We start from the raw sequence: 20,339 nt of genomic DNA on the forward strand, positions 1-20,339 counted from the left end.
GGTACAGCCACAAGGGATGCTGTGAACAAATTCCTTGCTCAGATGAAGCCTCCCTGGCACAGGAATAGCTGCCTCACTCTTTTGTGCAGCAGAACAAAGCACCATCTCAAGACATTTATCAACCTTTTTCTCTGCTTCGCTCGGAAGTCGAGAGCGAAGTGACCCAGTAGCTCTTCTAATCTAACTCAGGGGTTCCAGAAATCCAGGCTCTCCAAACCCACAGCTTTTTCCAGTGCTCAGCCTCTCCCTAATGAGACACTGAACTTCCACACGGAAAATACTGACAAGGCATTCGAAACCCACACGACACCAGCAAACCAGCGATTCAAAGCCCCCAGGGAAGCCTCTGCCAGAAAGGCGAGGAGACACCACTGTCAGGGTGTCACTTGTGGGGGTCACATCAGAGCTGCCACAAAACCAGACACCCGGGATGATTCAGCAGGCCCGGAGGTCTGCTGGCCTGGGGCCAGCTCCCTGCACTGCTGGGGCTGCTCCAGAGCTCCAAGAGCAGGGGAAGAAGAGGCATTTCAGTGAGAAGAGGCAGCAAGGAGCAGCCACCCCAAAAACTGCAAGCGAGGCTGAGAACACACCCCCAAGTGAGTGAGGATGTTCTGTGGGTTCCTGCAGAGCCTGGAAAGGAGGGAGGCAGCCCCAGCCAGCCCTCTGGCACACTGACCACGTTAGCACGGCACATCTGCTGCCTGCAGAGTACTGCATCCACTTACATCCAACTTGAGATGCCGTGGGGATGGTTCACTTAAGAGTGAGAGCGCCTCTCCACAGCCAAGGATCTCCTGTGAAGGGATCAGCAGGGAAGGAATTGCCAGCTTCAGCTCCCTGCCTGTTTACAGAAACAGATGTTGTAGAGGATCCTCAAGAAATGCTTCACCACAGAAGCCAAGGGGAGAAACAACAACACGCCCGGTTTTTTCTAGGGCAGGATATTGCTGTAGAACCACCAAAAAAGCCAGGGCCTGATGTGACTGGTATTTCAGCCACCAGTGAAGCCTCCTAACCCAGATTCCTTGATCTACCTCCAGCTGAGAGTATAAATATTTCCCTGACAGCTGGTGGTGCCACGCAGCAGAAGGATTCATAAACTTTACATGAACATCCTGTAAACAATTTGAACATAAAAAGCTCTAACAGCCCAATTGTGCTTCTGATCAAAGGCAAACTTCAATATACAGCACAAATGAAAACTTCACCACTTTGGGACTCATTTCTCCCTTCAGGAAAAGCTGTTTTCCAAGGGTATGTAGGAGGGAGTTAACACAAATGAAGCACACAACCATAGTAGGAGCTGCCTGTTCTGCAGCTTCAGATGTGTGTATTTAAATTATTGAGAGATAATGGAATTTAATTACGCTGAGAAGTCATGTTACCAAAATTCATGAACAAACCCTGTACTTTGTCTGGGATGAATGGTGCTGAGGTGAAACTCTCACAGGGTGTGGGGCAGTTCTGTTCCTTCAATGACACACAGACTACCAGCAGCAATCCCAACAGGAAGGGCCATCCCGCAGGGAGCGAGAGCTGCAGGTGGGGGACGCTCTCCTCTGCCAGCTCTTCTCCAACTCATTCATTCAGACACTGACAGCTCCTCTGTCAAACATCACCAAGGGCCCAGAGCCCTGGGTGCTCACCTCGCAGCACAGCCACCTGGATTCCCAGGGGAACCACCTCCCTGGGTAATTTAAGCATTACAAGGTGTTCCTGCCAGAGCCAAGGAATGCAGGGCTCTGATCCACGACCAGGGACCACTCATACAGAACTCCTGCTCTGGGGACCAAGCTCCATCCCGCCCAAATTCCCAGCCCTGCTGCAGACACATTGAGGGCTGGGGATCCGGGAGTGGCAGGGTGGAGGTGACAGGGGAACCCCGCAACCCTTCCCATCGCTCAGCTCTGACACAACTCCCAGCCCTGAGGGGCCCCAGCAGCCACTGGCTGCCCCCCAAAGCTCACAGGACCCCTCTGGTTTCAGTGATGCACCTTTCCATCCAGCTCCAAGGGCAGCCAAGTCCTAAATGGGAGCTGAGAGACCTCAAGGGGTTTTACCAGCTCTTCTAGACAGGGTTGAGGGGGACTTCACTTGGCTCTGGATTTTTTAAATTCCTAGTGTTTCTGAGAAAGGGACTGTCCCACATTACACAACCACACTAATCCATCACTCCTTGAGCCTGAGCACATCTTAAGCCTTCAAGTCCACAACGAAATGACAGAAAGGGGGCAAAATGTATACATGAGACGTAAAATGCTTCAGGATTTCTACCTGCTCCATGAATACATTACTTCCATAACTTCTGCTACTTCAGTTATGAACAAGACTGAAAAATAATAATAATAATAAAAAAGGGCAAGAAAAGCCCAAGCAGTGTGTGAGACACGGGTGGCTGTGGGACATCCAAGAGGAATGGCCAGGGACACAGAGGCTGCCAGCCTGTGCAGCCCTCCCAGCCTGGCAGCTTGGAAGGTTTCACCATGATTTACCCAATGCAAATCTGACCTTTCTTACCAGTGAGTTTTATTGCTTTTGGCAAAAGCAGCCGTGGACAACACAGTGGGGAAGAGCTGGCTTGGAAGCGAACAGCCTGAGCTGCGGAGAGGGAACTTGAACTCGGAATTTATCAAACTGACAGGCCCCGGGCACTTGGAGCTCCCCAGGGCCGGCACTCAGAGCAGGAACAGCCCCCCCAGCCCCGGCAGAGAGCCCAGCACCTGCCTGGCAGCAATTACTGACATTATCTCCAAACAGGGGAGCTTTTCTGAGCTTCTTTTCCTGATATTTTGTAGTCTGAATGCTAATCCCTTTGACAAAACTGTCCCCTATGCTTTTTCCGTTCTCTTTCCCCTTAATCTCTTTCTCCCAGTGGAAAAAAGAAAAAAAAAAAGAGGGTAAGGGGGGGAAAAAAAAAAAAAAAGAAAATACCAGCCAGCCTAGTTTGGCCGCACCTGGATTTGCATTGATTCCTCCCTTGTCATTCATGTTACCAACAGGAATTAGCATATGGCTTTAAGGGGAAACTCAGGAGGAGAAAAGAAAGATGCCATTTTGATGGAAATAAGGGGCAAAGGAATAATCTACCATCAACTAAAAAGCTTATTTGTGTACGGTTTCCCAAGCAAAGCTTCGAAAAGCCCATGTTGATTTTAGGCTACACAAAGAAACCCTAATCCTTTCAAGGGAACTAAATCACCAAAGAAAAGTGCCTCGGAAGAAAAGGCTCCCTGTCAAGCATGGGTATTCACATCCAAAGGGATGCCACGAATCAAGCTCCGTAAGTAAACAGCAATAAGAATGTGGGAAATGTGTTTGAGTCAAAAAAAAGAAAACCAAAGGAAGAGGAAGAGGGGCCTACTCTTCATCAGTCACCGCCCTGGGAGGAGAGGAGCCCCTCACCCTGGTTACAGGCCTGCGCCAGGAATGTGGATTCACCACGCCTTCTCCTGCCCTGGCCCAGCCCCAAGAAAGGGCTGCTCAAATGCCAAAGCTTTTTACAGCAAATTAGCAAAATAAAGATGCAGTCACATGTAGTTTGGGGGCCTGGGGTCACTCCAGACACGCAGCTCTTCCCTCCTAAGGGCTGCGCCACCTATTCTTGGCCTCCAGAGGGGCCCGGGGAACCTGTAAATGCCATTAATCACAAAGGAGAAATCAGCTTGCCAAGTGAGATAACCTGGTTAGACCACAGAAATAATCCAGACCGTACTTCCCGAGGATGCTAATACATGAAAAACAGGACTATGGATCTGTAATGCAATTAAATCCAGGTATAATTCAATATGCAGCAGAAGCCTTCAGAAGCAGCAGCAGATCAGCATGGGAATCCCAAAGGTAACGGGGTCACATTCTGTCCCCAGTTAAACCACCACAGCTTCGTGGCATTAAAAAGGCACAGAGAAACACAGGAATGACTCACTGGACTAACAAACCAAACCCGGGGAGAAGCACACAGGGCAAATACTGAGCAAATCCACACCTGGCCAACAAAACACACCTGAATCTCAAACGAGCCAAATCTGCCTCTTCTAAGGCAAACTGACTTGCAAACTGACTGGAGTGTTCCAAACCCCGCCAGGTAAAACCCTGGGTTTACAGCTGGAAGTTCACCCTTTCCCAGGCACTTCCCAGAGAAAAGCAGGACACTGGGGTAAAAAACCAGATGCGCTTGTGCAATTCGTGCCCGGAGCTGCCGCCTCCACCCTTCTCGCAAAAACACCAAGCAGACTAAAAACGAGAAGGACACCCAAAGGATCCCCAAAGCTTTCCCAAGAAGGGCGCTCCAGGCCCAGCTCCGCACAGCAGCTCGCGGGCGCTGATTTAGGGCAAGCTTTCCCTTAATGTACTGTTATATCATTAGCCACTCTGTCTTTGGATTGCTGTTTGGAAGAAATTAATGGGATACTGAATATTTAAATGTGGCCCTCTCTATCATTTATTAACTCCACAGAAAGCACACAGCACAGTAAGCCATGGTTTATGACTATTATCCTGTGAATACTAAACGTTGGCTGGTTATTACTGTCAGCAGTGCAAATTGGCTATTCATAATTCCACGTCTATCATGGAGCTGATGAGTAACAATCAAGTTAAAACATTTTGAAAACTCTTACAGTTATTTAAATGAGCTTAAATTAAAGCCATTTGTAAAATAAACTATTCCCTAATATTGTTATTTAAATTAATTCTGACCTGGCAGGCAATGCATTATTTAAAGCCTATATTTTATATTAAGCAAAGCAATTACCAAGCATACAGAACACGTCTGAAACCCAGAGAAACATAAAAAGCACTAACAAGCTGATTGCGACATTTCTGCAAGACAAGTTACATTTCATCTCCCATTGAAATTGCCATGAAAAGAAACGTGTTGGGGGAAAAAAAAAAGGCAAATAAATCTGTTTGGGATGTGAATTGCAGCCTTACCTTTATTTGTGACAGCGTTGAACAGTTTCTCAGAGCTGGCATCAGATGCCTGAAAGACCAATAAAAAAAAAAAAAAAAAGAGAGAGAAAAAAAGAAGTTACATTTTCTAGCGGTGATAGATCTCCGAAGGCACGGCGGTGTATTTATGCACAGGCAGAGGTGTGTGTATTTTGGGGAAACAAATCAGGAGACAAAACCAGGGGCGCTGGAAGCGGCGGCTCCGTGTCCATGAGGTGGTGCTGTTTGGCTGTGCTTCGCCGCCCTGCAGTGCAGATATTTCTTTGGAAAGATTCTAGTTCATAAAGAAATGGGGTTTTTCTTCCACATTAGCTGCACACACACTGTATCTTTGTACTGCCATTATCCAATACATTCCGACATTGATTTTGCGACGGAGAAGAGCCAGGATTTCGAACCAGACAGCTCGGTCTCAGGAATTTCCAGAACTGAAGATTTCTTAATTAATTTTTAAAGTATTTTTGGGATCCCTGCTGTGCGAACATTCGATTTTTACCACCTTCAAAGCAGCGTTGATAACTTAGGTTAGTAATTTCATAAATTGCTGTTGCAAACTCTTTGAAAAATAAAGAGCGTGTCAGTATTTAGGATCAGTGTGTATTTCCACGTCAGCTTTGCCCCCCTCAGAATAACTGATTCTTGACACCTCGCTGAGTAAACTAATAAACCTTTTCTTTTCCACCGAGCCACCTTTATCCACAGAGGTTTTTCCCCTTAATATTGTGTTAGTAGCTTGTCTCTTGCTGCTGTTTCTATGCCAGGGTGCCAGCTCAGCTCTCCACCCATATAAAAAGCTTTATTTCAGTTTCCCACCGAACCATTGATCTCCCCCTTTCAGAAATTCCAACGGCACAAAACCAGGCAGGGAAGGAACACTGAAAATGTTCGTTTTGCAAACACCCCGAGCCCAAAAGCACCAAACACTCGGTTTCTGCCAGCTGTGTACTGCTGCCTTTGGGCACGCACGCACAACACACACAGGCAGCTACAGCTCAAACTTCTCCCACCTGTGCACCCAAAAAAAAGCAGAGAGCTGCTCAATTCCAAACTGGAGCCTGCAGCCAGCCCCGCTGAGAAACAGGCTCCTCTTGGAAAACACAGGGAAGAGGTGCCCAGGAACAGAACGCTGCAAACAGGGTTAAAATGCAGCACTTGAGAAAGTTCCTAGGGAAAAAATAAAATCTATCTTCTTGCTGGATTCAGGAACAATGATTGAAAACACTGTTTGGAAATAGGGCTGTGGGGTTTTTGGGTTTTTTGGGGGGGGTTTTTTTGTTAAATGGAAGGAATTTCTCCATTCAAAACCAGATACAATCAGACAATCAACACATACGTTCACTATCTCAACTGCACTAAAAACTTGGATGTGAAACTCCCGACAAATGAGCAGACATGGCTCAGACTGTGCATCACAGTGTAGGAATACACTGGAAAAATTTGTTTGCCCTCAAGTTAGTGACAGACAAGATTTCTGTGATTAATTATTAAAAATAGCTTTATTCTTTTTCCGACTTCGAGACAAATTTTACTAGATTACTGCTGGCTTATTTGAAAGCCGAGCTGGTGCATTTTGTCTCAATTAAATACCTTGTAAACACTGGATTTATTACCCAATGATGGATTTATTATTCAGTGACGACTTTCTCTAAATTAATGAAAATATGTGAATAATGCACAAATTGAAGAGATCAAGGCCATGTGCTTTAAAGAGCAGCCCAGTATTAGTCCAACAAGAGGCTTAATGCTTTCCTACCCTTGCCAATCAGCCTGCTTAAAAATAATCTTTCCCAGTGAATTTCAGCTGTTGTTGTCTTCTCAAATGCAGCTTTTCCCTGAAGTCAAAACTCTCTGAACCAGTCCTTCTTTTTAGAAAGAAAATCCAATATTAAAAACCAAACAAACTTCTTACAGTGACAGCTATTACTTCATTTTACTGTTTCAAACAAAACAGCACAGGGGAGCTCCATGTTTCCTATTCGCTTGATTTTCCCAAGCACTACAAAGAGGAAAACATCTTTTTAAGAAGTTTGCTTTAATGCCAAGCGTAAACCAAGAGACTGTTTTTTGAGCCGTGGTTTTTCAGGTGCAATCTTTTCCTGTGCTATCGCACACCCCAGTCACAAACTGCTGTGACACCTGGAAGTGGCACACCTCGAACAAAACGCAGCCTGCCCGAGGATCGCTCCGGAGCAACCCGGCAGATGATTATCCACGTAGCATGCAACTAAAAAAAGGAATTCTTTTACAAAGACAAAGCTCGTTCATGAGCGAAGCTCATTTTGCATTACTGACCACACACAACCGAAAGGAAGAGCAACTTGAAATAACCACACTGCCTGCGTTACCATGAAAATAACCCAAACCCAAAGGCTGCCTGGAACGGTGAGATGAACTTGGCCCGCCTGTTTCCTCATTTAAAAATTGGGGTTTAAATACAAAACAGCAATTAAGGTGATGTACCGGTGACACAGAGGCGAACACAATCTCTGCCAGCAGACACACAGCACATCAATTTCCACGCAACTATTATTTTTCCACAGCTAGGCAGTCGCATCACGCAACAACACTAAAGAACAAAAAGCTCAACTGAATCAAAAACCCGCAACAACTCAGCACTACCCCAGAAGGATGAAATTCAGTGCCTGGGCAGTGCTGACTTAAACCCGGCTCTGCACCGACAGGAATCGGCGCAGACAACAAAGTGCCTTTATGTGCACGGTGGGTGCGATGTGGCCGAACCTGGATGTTCCAGCGGCGGAGAGCAGCTCGGCTCTCCCTTCCCTTCCACCAGCCAAGGGCAACTCTCTCTTCGCTCCCCTTTATCTCGATCTTCCCAGGTCTCACTTGAGCAGTCGATGAGCACTGTCTGCTGGCACCGTGACATTTGGGGACAGCGCCGGGTTATACGGGGCGCTCTGCCCGAGGAGCCCCCTCGGTTTCTCCTTGCACAGAGCCGGAGCCGGTGACACACAGTTCCCTTCCTCGCACTTTGGCCGTTTTCCCTTATAAATCTCCTTGTTACCAAGCGCCGCTTAATCCTTTTCACCGCGAAATGAAACAAGTCAGCAATCCCTGGGCTTAAAGGAAAAAAAAAAAAACCAAAAAAAACACCAAACAACAAACCACACAGAAAAAAAAAAATGACCCAAAGAGTATTTTTCCCTCACCAAGGAATGTGCTGCCGTTCGAGGGGGTGTATGACTAAAATATTTCCTGTCCAGACAGCGCAGCCTGACTCACCGCTGGCACGGCCCGGCCCGGCCCCGCCGCGGCACTTTGCAGCGGCCCCGCACCTGCCCGCGGAGCCAGCGCGGCCCCGCCGCCCCCTCCGCCCCGGCCCGCCGCGGGCTGCCCGGGCCCGGCGGCCGCTCCCTCCCGCCGCGGGAGCCGCGCCGAGCCCCGCGTACCCAGCTGGTTACCTGCTGTCCGGGGGCTCCGCGGGGCGGCCGGCCCGCGGCTCATGGCGGTGCGGGAGGGACGGGCGTGTGCGGCAACTCCGATCCGGCGCGGCTCTCAGCGTCCCGCGGCCAAACCCCAACTAATCCTCCGCGGGGAACCGACTCGGCGGGCCGGGCGCGCGGGCCGCCGGGCGGGCATCCTTCCCGGGCCGCCGACCCCTTCCCCGCTCCCGCAAGATGGTTCCCGGGAGGAGCGAGCGGAGCGCGGCGTGCGGGGAGCGCGGAGCGGGCGCTACAGGAGCGGCGGCAGGACAAAGAAAACCATGTGCGGCGGCGGCGGCCGGGGGCAGCGGCGGCACCTCCGGGTGCGGGGCGGTGCGGGGCGGTGCGGCCGCGGCGCCTCCTCCCTCCCTCCGCGGCTCCAGCGCCGGCGGCTGCGCGTCCCTTCCTTCGGGCGGCTTTTTGGGTTCTCTTCCGCTGTTTGCAGGGGCGTTTGGGGAACTGATTGTTTTTGTTTTGGTTAAAAAGTCATGCCCGTCCTCTCCCGAGCCAAAGCGGGCTCCTGCCGGGCGCCGTCCCTCCCGTCGCGGCCGCGCTCAGGTGAATTCCATGGGGGAGAGGCAGCGGCCCGGCCCCGGCTCCTCCGGCCCCGCCGAAACAGCCTCGCAAGCCTGTAATCCCCGAGGGGCGGCCGCTCCGCTCCGCTCCGCTGTGCTCCGCTGTGCTCCGCCCGGCCCGGCTGCAGGCGCCGCCGGACCCCTCTCGCCGCCCGGCTCCGCTCCGCACTGCGCGGCGCTCCCGGAGCCGCCGCCGCCGCCCGCCGGCTCCGCCCTCCGCCGGCCCCGCCCCGCGCTCCGCCGGGGTCCCCGCGGCGGGGGCGGCCCGGCCGGGCGGGGGAGGCTCCGCGGGAGCCGCGCTCCCTCCGCCCGCCGCCGGCCCGGAGCAGCCCGCGGAGCTGCGCGGAGCCCGCGGCGGCGGCGGCTCCTCGGGCCGCTGCGAGGGACCCGCGGAGCCGGACGGCCGCCCCTGCCCCGGGATGGCGGCGACGCGCACGAGCATCAGTCGCGGGAAGCTCCACGAACATCACTCTCTAGAGCTCCGCGGGTGGAAAACGCGATCGGAAACATTGTATTGCATTTAGCGATGTTTTGGTTTTAACGGAAATTTAATTTTTCTTTTTCTTTTTCGAAGTGGGAAAAACCACCGTCCCCAGCTGCAGGCAGGGTGCCCTGCCGGGGACCCCGGCTGCTCGCCGAGCTGTGGTTTCTCTCTGAGCCTCCTGAGCAGAGACTCGCTTGACTACTTCCTGCACTGAACATTATTGTCAACGGGCAGTGGATTTCCCACTCGCTGTAGGTTTTCCTTAAGTGCAGCACACCATTAGTAGTGGCCACCGCGGAAAATAAATGCACAGATACGTGATGATATAAATGATTATTCACTGAAGCGCAGCACTCGGAGCCAAATGATGTTTCCTGGGAAGATGAGAGGCAGTTATGCACATTGGCACAGTAGCTCCATACGGTGAGATGTTTCCTGGGAAAGGGATAGGTGCTAAGAGGGGATTTACAGGCTTGCAAGACCGTGTCCAGGGAGTGTTTTCAAGATTTCAAACCTGGAAATAGGTTTCAAACCCATACTGGGCTAGAAGTGCTAATGGAATTAAACTCCCATGGGTTACACTTGAATTGGAGCTAAATCCTCAGAAACAGGGTTGACAAGTCCTATTCACTCCAACTCCTGTGGCAGAGCTCAGCCTGGAGGAGGTGATTCTCCTAAGGAAAAGATGGGAACTACCAATACCAGCCAGGAAACAAGCGCAGAGCAGGAGCTGTGTGTGCCTGCTCGGCCTTACCTGAGCTGGGATTAAAGTTACATGCCCAAAATCCAGTGGCAGCTAGGAAAGATTCACATCTGTCCTTGCCCAGCTCCGAGCTCACCGCGGGATGTGGGGTGACGAGGGACTGCCCTTCTCCCGGCCCCAGGGCACCGAGGTGGCTCTGAGCTCTCCCTCAGCAGGGACAGGGTGCTGGTGGCTGCGGTGGCTCTGGTGGCCCTGCCCAGAGCAAATCCCACAGCGTGTGAGGGGAAGGGGGAATCATGATCTGACTGTCCACACAAGCACAAGTGCTGTAATTACGAAAGAACACCTACCAATTACCCATGTAGAACTACACGATTTTATGCAAATACCTCCCCTTCGTTCCTCATTCCATCACCACATGATCCATTTAAGAATCCATTTAAGTTTTCCCCTTCAGTAGCTTCTCCAAGATCTCATCTGAGGAGCAGTCCCACTGACTGTGGTGGTTTCTGCTGGGACAGTGGGGTGGGAGGATGTACAATAAAGAACAATAATGCTACACAGGAGACGAACACACCCGGCAGAGCTCCAGGGTCGGACACCACAGTGCTTTCGTGCCATGGCTGATCCAGGGTGGGAACGCCCTGGTGAAACTGGGACAAGCGGTCTCCACTGGAGAATTAAAGAATTGTGGCCAGCCTCAGATCCTGGTATGGCAATGGAAATGAGTCCTCCAGGACTGTCCAGCTGAGTAAGTTATCCCCACGTTTCCACACCATGACTGAGCATGGCTCTTAAACTTTCACAGGTTTTTACATCTAATAAATATATATTTGCATCTAATAAATAAATTATCTGCAAAGATAATCCTGTGCTATCAGAGGGGTGGTTTTCATTTCCTCTTAGAAACACAACAGAAATGGCTTCAAGTCTGGTCTCTGGAATCGAGAGTGGACAGTGGCCAAAAGCCATTGCAGTCCATTGGCCATGGATGTTGCTTGAGTGCAGATTCCAGTCCCCACCAAAACTTAATCGAGAAAGGCATTAAGTTGGCAGAGTGTTCTCTGTACAATCATAGCACTTGGGGGCTCCATGGACCGATGGTGAGGCTGGACCTGGACGAGGAATTAAATGCACACTACCAAGGTGTGGCAGCTCATGTATTCTATGAGCACCTTGGTCAAGACTTTCCACATCCTGACATGGTAAGAACGGATCTAATTAAAGCCTAGGTTCCTCACAAGACTTTAATTTGATACATTTAGCCTGGATTAAACAACAGGCTTGTCTGTACTGGATTTTTCCTACGTTAACCACATGCCACACCTGAAATCTCAGCACACACAGAATCAGAAATGCGTTTACCTGCTCATCTCCCTGGGGCTGTGAGGGTTTATTGGCAGGGCTCTGGGCCTCATTATGTTCATTATTGGTGCCTTAGAGATAAATCGAGGACCTCTATTTTCCTGCTACAACATTACACACGGGCAAAATGAGTTGTGCAATACCGAATGAGAAATTTGGAGTTCAGAAATTCACTCAAAGCCAAATTAAATCAAAGGGACCCCTCCTCCCCACAGTGATTTGAATGCCTTTGGATCAAGCTTCCCCCTCTCCTGACAGCAATACTTTCCTGTGCTTTAGGTTATGCCTGGATAGGTTTTTGAAACCTTCTGTCTCTTATCTATATGGGACCTTGCCAGAATTTTTTTCATCTGTCTGTGGTCTCTGTCAGCATCGACATTTGTTTCTGCCACAACAACAGCCAAATGAAGTGCATTGAACTTGGATCAAAAGTAATTTCAAGATCTTTCACTCTCTGGAAGAGGTTTTCAGATCCAAGTATTTTATAAAAATGACCTAAAGCTGCCCAGACAGCAGGCAGGGAAGCAGACGTTCGTTTCCAAGTCATAAAGTAATTCCAAAGAAGAACTATCCATCTCTGGCACAAATAGCAAACGAATATTGAAATTACAGCAGATTATATTGGATTAAATTATTTATGGCAAACCTCACCTCACCTGGAAGGTTCTGCAGCTTTTTTCCTGGCAACATAAAAAGTGAATATTCCAATTCTTTGGTATTCCGTCAAAGCCTGGAAACATTTATATTTCCATTAAGTTGCTAACCTTCCCAGAAGACACCATGATATCTGACTTTGGAGCGTGATTACGGTGCCTTATAAAGCCCTCCATAATGCTTTGAAAACATACAAGATTTTGCCTATTACTGGATAAGAGATGCAGGATCCTTTCCCCAAGAAAAGAATTTATGGAGCTATCAGCGGAGTTTTATGGCTGTGCACAGCAAGCCAAGGCAGAATGTCCCAAGCAGAAGGTACTTACACTCCAGCACTCTGAGAGGTGCAGGGAAAGGACCCGTTCTCCAGAGTGACTTCAACAACGGCAAAAACATCGCTGGTGTGGCTGTAGAAAGGTCATCAGAGATGCCAGGAAAAGGAACTGGTGGTGAGCGTGGGTTTTGCTGGATTTGTGGGGGATGTCTGGGAGCAGCCCGGCCCCGGGGCGAGTGCCGGGTGCTCCTGGCAGTGCAGGACAGCAATGCTCCCTCAGCGTCCCCTCCAGCAGGGACACAACCAGCAAATGCCCCTTTCCGAGGGGAACAGAGCTCTGGATGTAGAACATCCCCGGATAAATCTCCGTGTAAGTAACGCTTTTCATTTGACAAAGCAGAAAACTTCTGCGGGAACATATTAATGACAGTGCAACTTTTTTATTATTTTTATTTTTCTGCAGCATTTGCAAAACTAAACCCCTTTGTAATCCCTTCTTTTATGCAGAACAGATTGCAGTTTTAAGCAGAGGCCCATAAACTGCAGGTTCAAAGAAACCTGAAACTGAATTAGCATAAAAGCTGGAATTCTCATTTAGAGGAACAGCAAGGCAACCACTCTGCAGGCAGTTTTATGATTAGGGTTTCAAATGGAAACAAAGATAAAACCTGGGGCTCAGGGAACAATAGGGCTGCTCTCTCTTCCCTATCCTTACAGCTTGGCCCTATAAAATACTAAGTGGTCTCCACTGCTTCCGAGGACAGAATTTAGCCCGGATTTGCATACCTGGGGAGGGTGGATAATTTTCTGAACCCAGACACTGTACCAAAGACAAATCCCAACTGTCCTACGTGTGTGAAGCCATTTCTCCCCCAGGCTTCTCCAAACAATGTGAAATCCTTCAGGTGAACACCACAGCCATCTTTCCTTCCCTTCAACCACCACAAAGAGTGAGAATCCTGGCTGTAACTTTTCCATCAGAAAATGCCTGCATTTTATCTCTTCCTCTAAAACCCTTCCTGGAGATTGAATTCTGAGTTACTAAAGACACTATGGAGCATGGACTGGCTGGATGTAGCTCTTGGAGACCTGGCTGGGCTCTGAGCTGCTATCCACCCTGCAGTCTAACCAGGAACATAAGATCCTCTCACTGAGTAAGAGGATAAAATATGAATTCTTCCCCATCCACCAGCACTTCTGTTGTGCACTTCATAAATGCACCACTTTCAAGCTGTAGCCATTATCCTCCCCTAATTTCTGCCTGCTAGCACGTTCTGCAACTGAAGAAGTATTTCAAATTAATTTGTCTGTCAATATCTGGGTACTGAATCACCTAATAGGAGAAATATTTTTCATTCTCTTCTTCTCAGTCAGAAGAAAAGACTTTCTTATCACCAAATAAAGCATCCATTATTGCGTGCTGTAATCCCATTCTGTCGTCCAGGTCATTTTTAGTCCAAAAAACGCTGAATCAGCACCATAAACCAATCAAGTAATTTCTTTCATTTTCTAACATTCAAGCAAAATAATGAAAATCACATCTCATTTGATGAGAAGAATATACGACAGAAATCTCCTCTTCCAAGGATAATTTTCAAAGAGGTATGCCAAGGCAAGAAATACTGTTGCAAAAACATAGCTAATGTAGGGGCTCTTCTGCTGAACAGATAAATTCCATTTTTGACTGTCAGCTCATATTTAGAAAGTAGATTATGAACAATAAATCTGTACCTTTAGCCAGCTTCTAAACCATGCAAGGACATTAACTTGGCAAAAGAATGACCATTACATTGATGAATGAAACATTCACCTAAAATATTCATGTACAAGATGATAATATCCAATTGATAACCAAAAAACACCCACCCCACTGCAGATTTAAATAACTGAGATGCATATGAGAGAAACCGAATCACACAACATAAGAGGAGTTATTATGGCACTGTTAGGAGAACCAACAAATGAAAAAAAAAAAAAGGCTTGATAAATATTTTCCATAACAAAACACAATTGGTTTCAGTGGGATACAGCTCTGTTTCTCATTAGTTATCCTTCACTTGTCAGACAAGTTCCATATTTCACCGAAACCCGCTGAGTATTCTTTCTAGTTTGCTGGGGAAAGTGGCTATACATTTAGCACGTTCCCTTTATGCTGTGTGTTTTCACAGGTCTTTCTTTAAAACACACTGTACATGCTTTTGCTTCTTTCCCCGAGGATAGTGGGTTTCGACATCCAAGAGGAGTTTAAAAGCAGGTAACAAGTCATCACTTTTGAAGCTGCAGAGCAGCTGAAGAGGTGCAATAGCCCCAGCAGCCATTATCAGTGCCTGCCAGGGTGCCACGCTATCAAGTTATATGATAAAGCACTCAGCTGACACCAGAAAAATAATCATTCTCTCTCTCCTGCACCACCCCCTTTTTCACAAGGAGGCTTTTTACACTCATTAAATGCAACCTTATCTCTGAAAGACTGCAATCCTCAGCAAATGACAAGTGTGCCTAATCTCATTTTCTGACAAGCGATTCTGACAGCACCTTCCTTTTGATTTCTAAGACACGTAGCTAGACATATATTAATCTGTCAGTCATCGCCCCTAGGAAGGATGGAAAAAAAAGGAGAGACAGAGATGAACGTTTGTGAATGTGAAGGGAACAAGGCAAGAAAGGACTAAGGGTCCTTTTCTGGCTATTTTAAGCAACTCAGCTGTGTTTCTGCACTCCTCCCACCCCAACATGGGACCCGAGTCACTCCTGTGCAGCAGAGCCCTCAACCTACCTGTCTGCAGAGGTTGCTATCATGCATTTTATTTCAGGAAAGAGTGTGGCCCAGCAGCTGTGGACTAGCAGCCAGCTGTGGCTGTATTTTCAGGTTTTTCCCTGGTGTTGAAGGCAGTTGGGCTCTCATTCCATTTCTCTGCACCTCAACTTTCAGCATTGCATAAAACCCAAGTGTTATTGTCGCCACGGCACACATTTTAGTTACAGACATGGGACTTCCCAGTGCTGGTACTGTAAAATGTTAAGCCTGAATTCCAAATTTACAGTTTATGAAGTGTTCTGCAATAACACTTGTTTTTTTTGTTGGGTTGTTTTTTTTTTTTTTTTCAGCAAGAAATGCTTTGTCATTGCAGGCAGTGAAGCCCCGCTTGGCTTTGGTCGCTGGCCTGGCTGGCACATGTTGGCAGGTACAGGCAAAGACAGGTGGGATAAAAGCATCAAGACTGAAAGCATCAAATTGGTGTCAGATCTTAACAACTTTGTATGAACACTCGAAGTGCTGCAAAATGAAAGCATTTAGTACAACCTCACAGCCTGGCAAGGTGCAAACTGGAGAGGCTGAGCAACACCAGCTCCAGGTGCACTTGGAGGCCAGGAAAAGGTGGGATTTCCAAGAACTCCTGGATAGAATATGAGAAAATGCATTTAAAACCTGAGGGCATTATGGGGTCCTGACAGTGAGTGCGAATCAGGGCAGATTCATGTGTATTTGCCATTCAGCCAAGTGTGCAAAATACAGAGCCTTTGTTCAGGATGTATGATGTGCTAAGGGGGATGGATTTACTGAAAGAGGGTAGATTTAGAAAGGAAATTAGGAAGAAATTCTTCCCTGTGAAGGTGGTGAGGGGCTGAATGGATGGCCCAGAGCAGCTGTGGCTGCCCCTGGATCCCTGGCAGTGCCCAAGGCCAGGCTGGACACTGGGGCTTGGAGCAGCCTGGGACAGTGGGAGGTGTCCCTGCCCATGGCAGGGGTGGCACTGGATGGACTTTGAGGTCCCATCCAACCCAAACCATTCTGGGATTCTCTGATACACACTGGTGAGCACAGGGCTGTGAGGTGGAAGGAGGCAGACCTACAGGTAGGTAGAAAAGTGCAAATAAGTGAGATTCTACAAATGGGACCCAAAGGAAGAAAGCGATTAAGTGAGGTGGGAGGCAGCGTTCTTTCTCTCACACAGACCTATTAGTTCTGCTCCTCAGAAACATGCCTTCTCCCTCTTAGCATGTGAGTCATATTCATATCTCTACCCACCAAATGCTAAATTAGAGTAAATTATACAGATTTACCATCTAACATTTGCTCCCTGACCTGCCTGCACTTGCAGAGAGCCTCCCCCGCTGGCAGCACATCCTCCTGCCTGGGGACATCCCAGTGCCACAGCTCCAACCTGGCCCAGATGGGATCCCTCAACTGAGAGCTCCTCTCTGCTCCCTTCCCTTCCCCTGTGTTATATTAACAAGGAGAAACTTTATTGTTCATAATGGGATAAGAAAAAAAAAAGAAATGAAAGCAAAGTACAAAGGGGCTCCAACGCAATGCTTTAAAGCAATGCCACTTTCATTGTAATATAGTCATTAAGTACTTGTTTGATGGTGCAAAAAAGTAGGCCAAGATCTTTGCTAATACATTTAATTAATCAATACCTGCACTAGAAGATGGGAACAATTAAAGTTTTCCTCCTCACTCAGACAAAGCAGCAGAAAGCTTGTGATCTACTTAAGGAGCTCGTCACTCAATGGGAAGATGAAAAGACTTCTTTAGTTTTACTTAAGAGCTGAAATCATGTTAATACTCGAGTGTTTAGGATCTGGCTCTCAGAAAGGCAGTAAATGAGCAGTGGCAGGAAAGCTGCCTGCTGTCGCTGAGTCCCAGGCCTTGTGTTTCCACCCTGATGTCATCATAACGGGGAAAATCACAAATATGTGCTGGAGTTCATTGAGCCTGAAAATAACAGCAGGGATATTTCCTTGCAGAACACTCTGATAGCTGGGTCTGGCAGAAACACCCATCTACTGCTGATGGGCCTCAGGAGGGTAAATGTAAACCTGACTCGGCACAGTTTAGATTTCTGCTGGGTTTTTATTAAAAAAATATTTTCTGGTTGCATCTCAGCTTCGGAATGTAGAAAAGAAGGTGTAGGAAGAAAAAGTCACCTCCTCTGGGGAAGAGTGATGGGAGGAGCCTGGGCAGTTCCCTGCGCAAACCTCTGGCTCAGGGAAGGAGAAACTTCTCATTTCACAACAAGGGCTGCTGATATGGGCATCAAGTAAGAGAAAATTGCCTAAAATCAGCCCAACATGCAGCTGTCCCTGGGGGACCCCAGCTCTGCCCCTGCAGCAGGGGCCATTATCACCTGAGGGATATCTCTATTCCACCTCTTAGGGAAGACACCTTGGCCATCATCCTGGGGGTCTATGGGCTACTGGTGTTGGCACATCTCCCCTGAACCAACTCACTGCACAGTTTGAAAAACCATGGCACGAGGAACAGCACAGGCAGAGGAGAGAAGAGAGGCCCTGCAGCCCAAGAGGCAGGACAATCAACAGGAGGCAGAGGATACGGTTGCTTCCCACTCCCCAGAGGAGGAGCATCAACGAAGACCAGTGCAGGTAGTGCCAAAAACTGAAGGCTGCCCAGTTTCTTTCACTGTTTGATCCCCTGGTGAGAGCAGAACCCCATCCAGGACCTCCCAGCTCCCTTCTGTGGAACCAACGGGCCCGTCACACACGTGCTGACCTCACTGCGCCAGGGAAAGCACAGGCACGGCATTGTGTTGAAAACAAATTATTTCTTCATATCATCATTAGCAGGAATATAAATGCAAATGACCTTATAATTTGTATTGTGAGAACTATCAAGCTAATGCTGCAGCTAAAGGAGAAAATTCCTCCCTGGTCATCACTGGAGATGACTCAGGCCATAGAACTGATCTCTTGTGAATCGGCTGCCCAGTTGCACTCAGTGTTAAGCCTACCAGGCACTTTGCTGTTTCTAACCCCCTTGTAAGATTGATGCAAGAGCCTCACTAACACTTCTGCCGAGGCTCCCAGTCCTTCTGTGCATCCTCAGCTGGGATTGCAGGAGTCTGCACTCAAAGCTCTGTGCAAGGCCACCACACTCACAACAAAAAAGGCAACAACGAAATAAGCAGATTGATTCTGCCTTAGTCCAACCTCCACAAATCCGAATCTCTCCAAAAGTCCTGGCCAAAAGTCTTTGGAAAATAAAATCCTTCTGACACAATTTTCAGTAAGAAACAGTTTTCAGTAGCTCACCAAATGCTATTTTTCTTTCATTTAAGATTCTAACAAAACTTAACTTCTTTGTCTCTCAAGCTTCCTTGATCTCTTTCACTTTTAGCTGTCACATAAAGTCAATTGGCTGCACCTCTCTGCTTGACAAAGACAAGCCAACTGGTCTGATGTATCTTTAATGAGGAGGCAGGTAAGACGCAGTCCAACAAGGTGCTGAACACTTTGACCCTAAGCTACCAAAGCACTTAAATATCTGCGTAACTTTTAACAAAAAGAAGTCCTTTTGAAGCTAATGGGGCTGCTCTGGCATTCAAACTTCAGCAGCATTGTATAAATTTGGCTGGATTAGGGACAGAGCCTTTGCAAGGCTCAGTTACTGCGAGAGCAAAACCAGCCAGAAACACACAGGTAACCTGGTGAAAGCCAGGACAGCTGAGTCACAGGTAAACCGGGGAGTCTATCAGCAATTAACATGTCAGCTGTGTAATTACACTGGCACACAACACTGTGTTGTTGTTACTGTGATAGCAGGAGCAGGCGGGGTCATTCCTGCTCTGATGTCACGTTCCATCAATGGGATGGAACACCTGAAGGATCTGCAGGGCGGAAGGCCTTTGCTTCAAAATCACTGTTCGACCCTACAAGAAGGAAGGGACAAATACAAAATAAACAAATGCAAATGAATGATGGGGAGGCCATGAAGAGGAAGCTGAAAGAGTAAAAATTATACCAAAGCTGAGCTATTGTTACTGAGGCTCAGGTAATCAACTGATCTATATCCAGCCTGGATTATTCCAGGCATTACTGGAGGAGGTGTGCTTTGAGAATCTAGTAAAATACACGAGAGCTGTGATAAAACTTTAACCTGCTATGATAATACAGTGACATTCTACTCTGCACACACCCGTAAGAAAGGCTGCCAGATCTCATCACCATTACTTATTAATCTGTTTGTTCCTATAAAACTTTCTCATGACCCCCTCCTTTTTCAGGAGTTTACTTCTTCTAAAGTGGAACTGATTTAAGGTAGGAAAAAAGCTGCAGCATATCAAAAAGTGAATGGGAAAATGGGTAAGGAGATAATGTTTAACTGGAAAGGCAGAGTTATTTTAGAAATATTTTATATTATTTAAAAAGCACTGAGTACTATTTTATGCCTCTTCCTGAGGAATAAAAGTCATAGTTATGAGTCCAGGTGTACATATTTCAACAGAAAAGTGAGACTGCAACAGATACATAAAAATCTCTTTTAAAAGTAGCTCAAGTAGATTCTTCAGGAGTAAAACACTGGCAACTTGAATTTTAGTATCATTCTCAGCATTGCAGTGGAGCATTTTGTTCATCTGTAAAGTGCTACAGAAAACAGAGCATAGATCATTCCTACTTAGCCCTGTGTCATCTCAGCTCCAGCAGCTGCCCCAGGGCTGTGCCATCCATCACTGGGGCTGGGACACGGGGCTGGCCAGCTTAGTGCTTCCAGCTCTGTCAAATTTATAGAATGTGCCTCATGCTTGCGGTTATGGCCATTTGTTTCGGGAGTTTTAGCTGATCTGTATCTCGCCGCTGTGCAAACAACAAAAAATTAGATGTTCCCCATTCCAGGTTCTGTCCATACGGTATTACGTAATATGAGAATTAAGTATTTTTCCTTAGCAGCACGTTGCAATATTACGGTGTGAGCCTCTTTGTATCACCCAGGACATAGACAGAGAAGAAGGTTATAAAAAGCTGCCTGAGCTGGTTTTATTTTAAGAGGCCTTCAGACCAAAGGCCTCGTCTCCGCCTTGGGCCTGGCAGGGAGGCTCCGAGAAGTCACCGGGGCTCCCTATTAAAATACTGTTAGCACAGACGAGAGTTTTGGTCT

The 20,339-nt window shown here is 47.8% G+C and overlaps 1 protein-coding gene across 6 annotated transcripts in view; it reads right to left on the reverse strand.

Annotated features, from left to right (window-relative positions):
• Window positions 1-20,339, reverse strand: part of AUTS2 (activator of transcription and developmental regulator AUTS2) — a 768,033-nt gene that overhangs the window by 63,846 nt on the left and 683,848 nt on the right. For all 6 annotated transcript variants that reach the window (XM_066202165.1, XM_066202162.1, XM_066202163.1 and 3 more), the window contains one exon: window positions 4,930-4,978. In XM_066202165.1, coding sequence (XP_066058262.1) covers window positions 4,930-4,978 — 49 coding nt within the window. The remainder of the gene's footprint in view (window positions 1-4,929; window positions 4,979-20,339) is intronic.

This window comes from Chamaea fasciata, unplaced genomic scaffold (genome assembly GCF_029207755.1).
Source record: "Chamaea fasciata isolate MVZ Bird 193981 ecotype frontalis unplaced genomic scaffold, bChaFas1.0.hap1 SCAF_21, whole genome shotgun sequence".
Classification (NCBI taxonomy): Eukaryota; Metazoa; Chordata; class Aves; order Passeriformes; family Sylviidae; genus Chamaea; species Chamaea fasciata.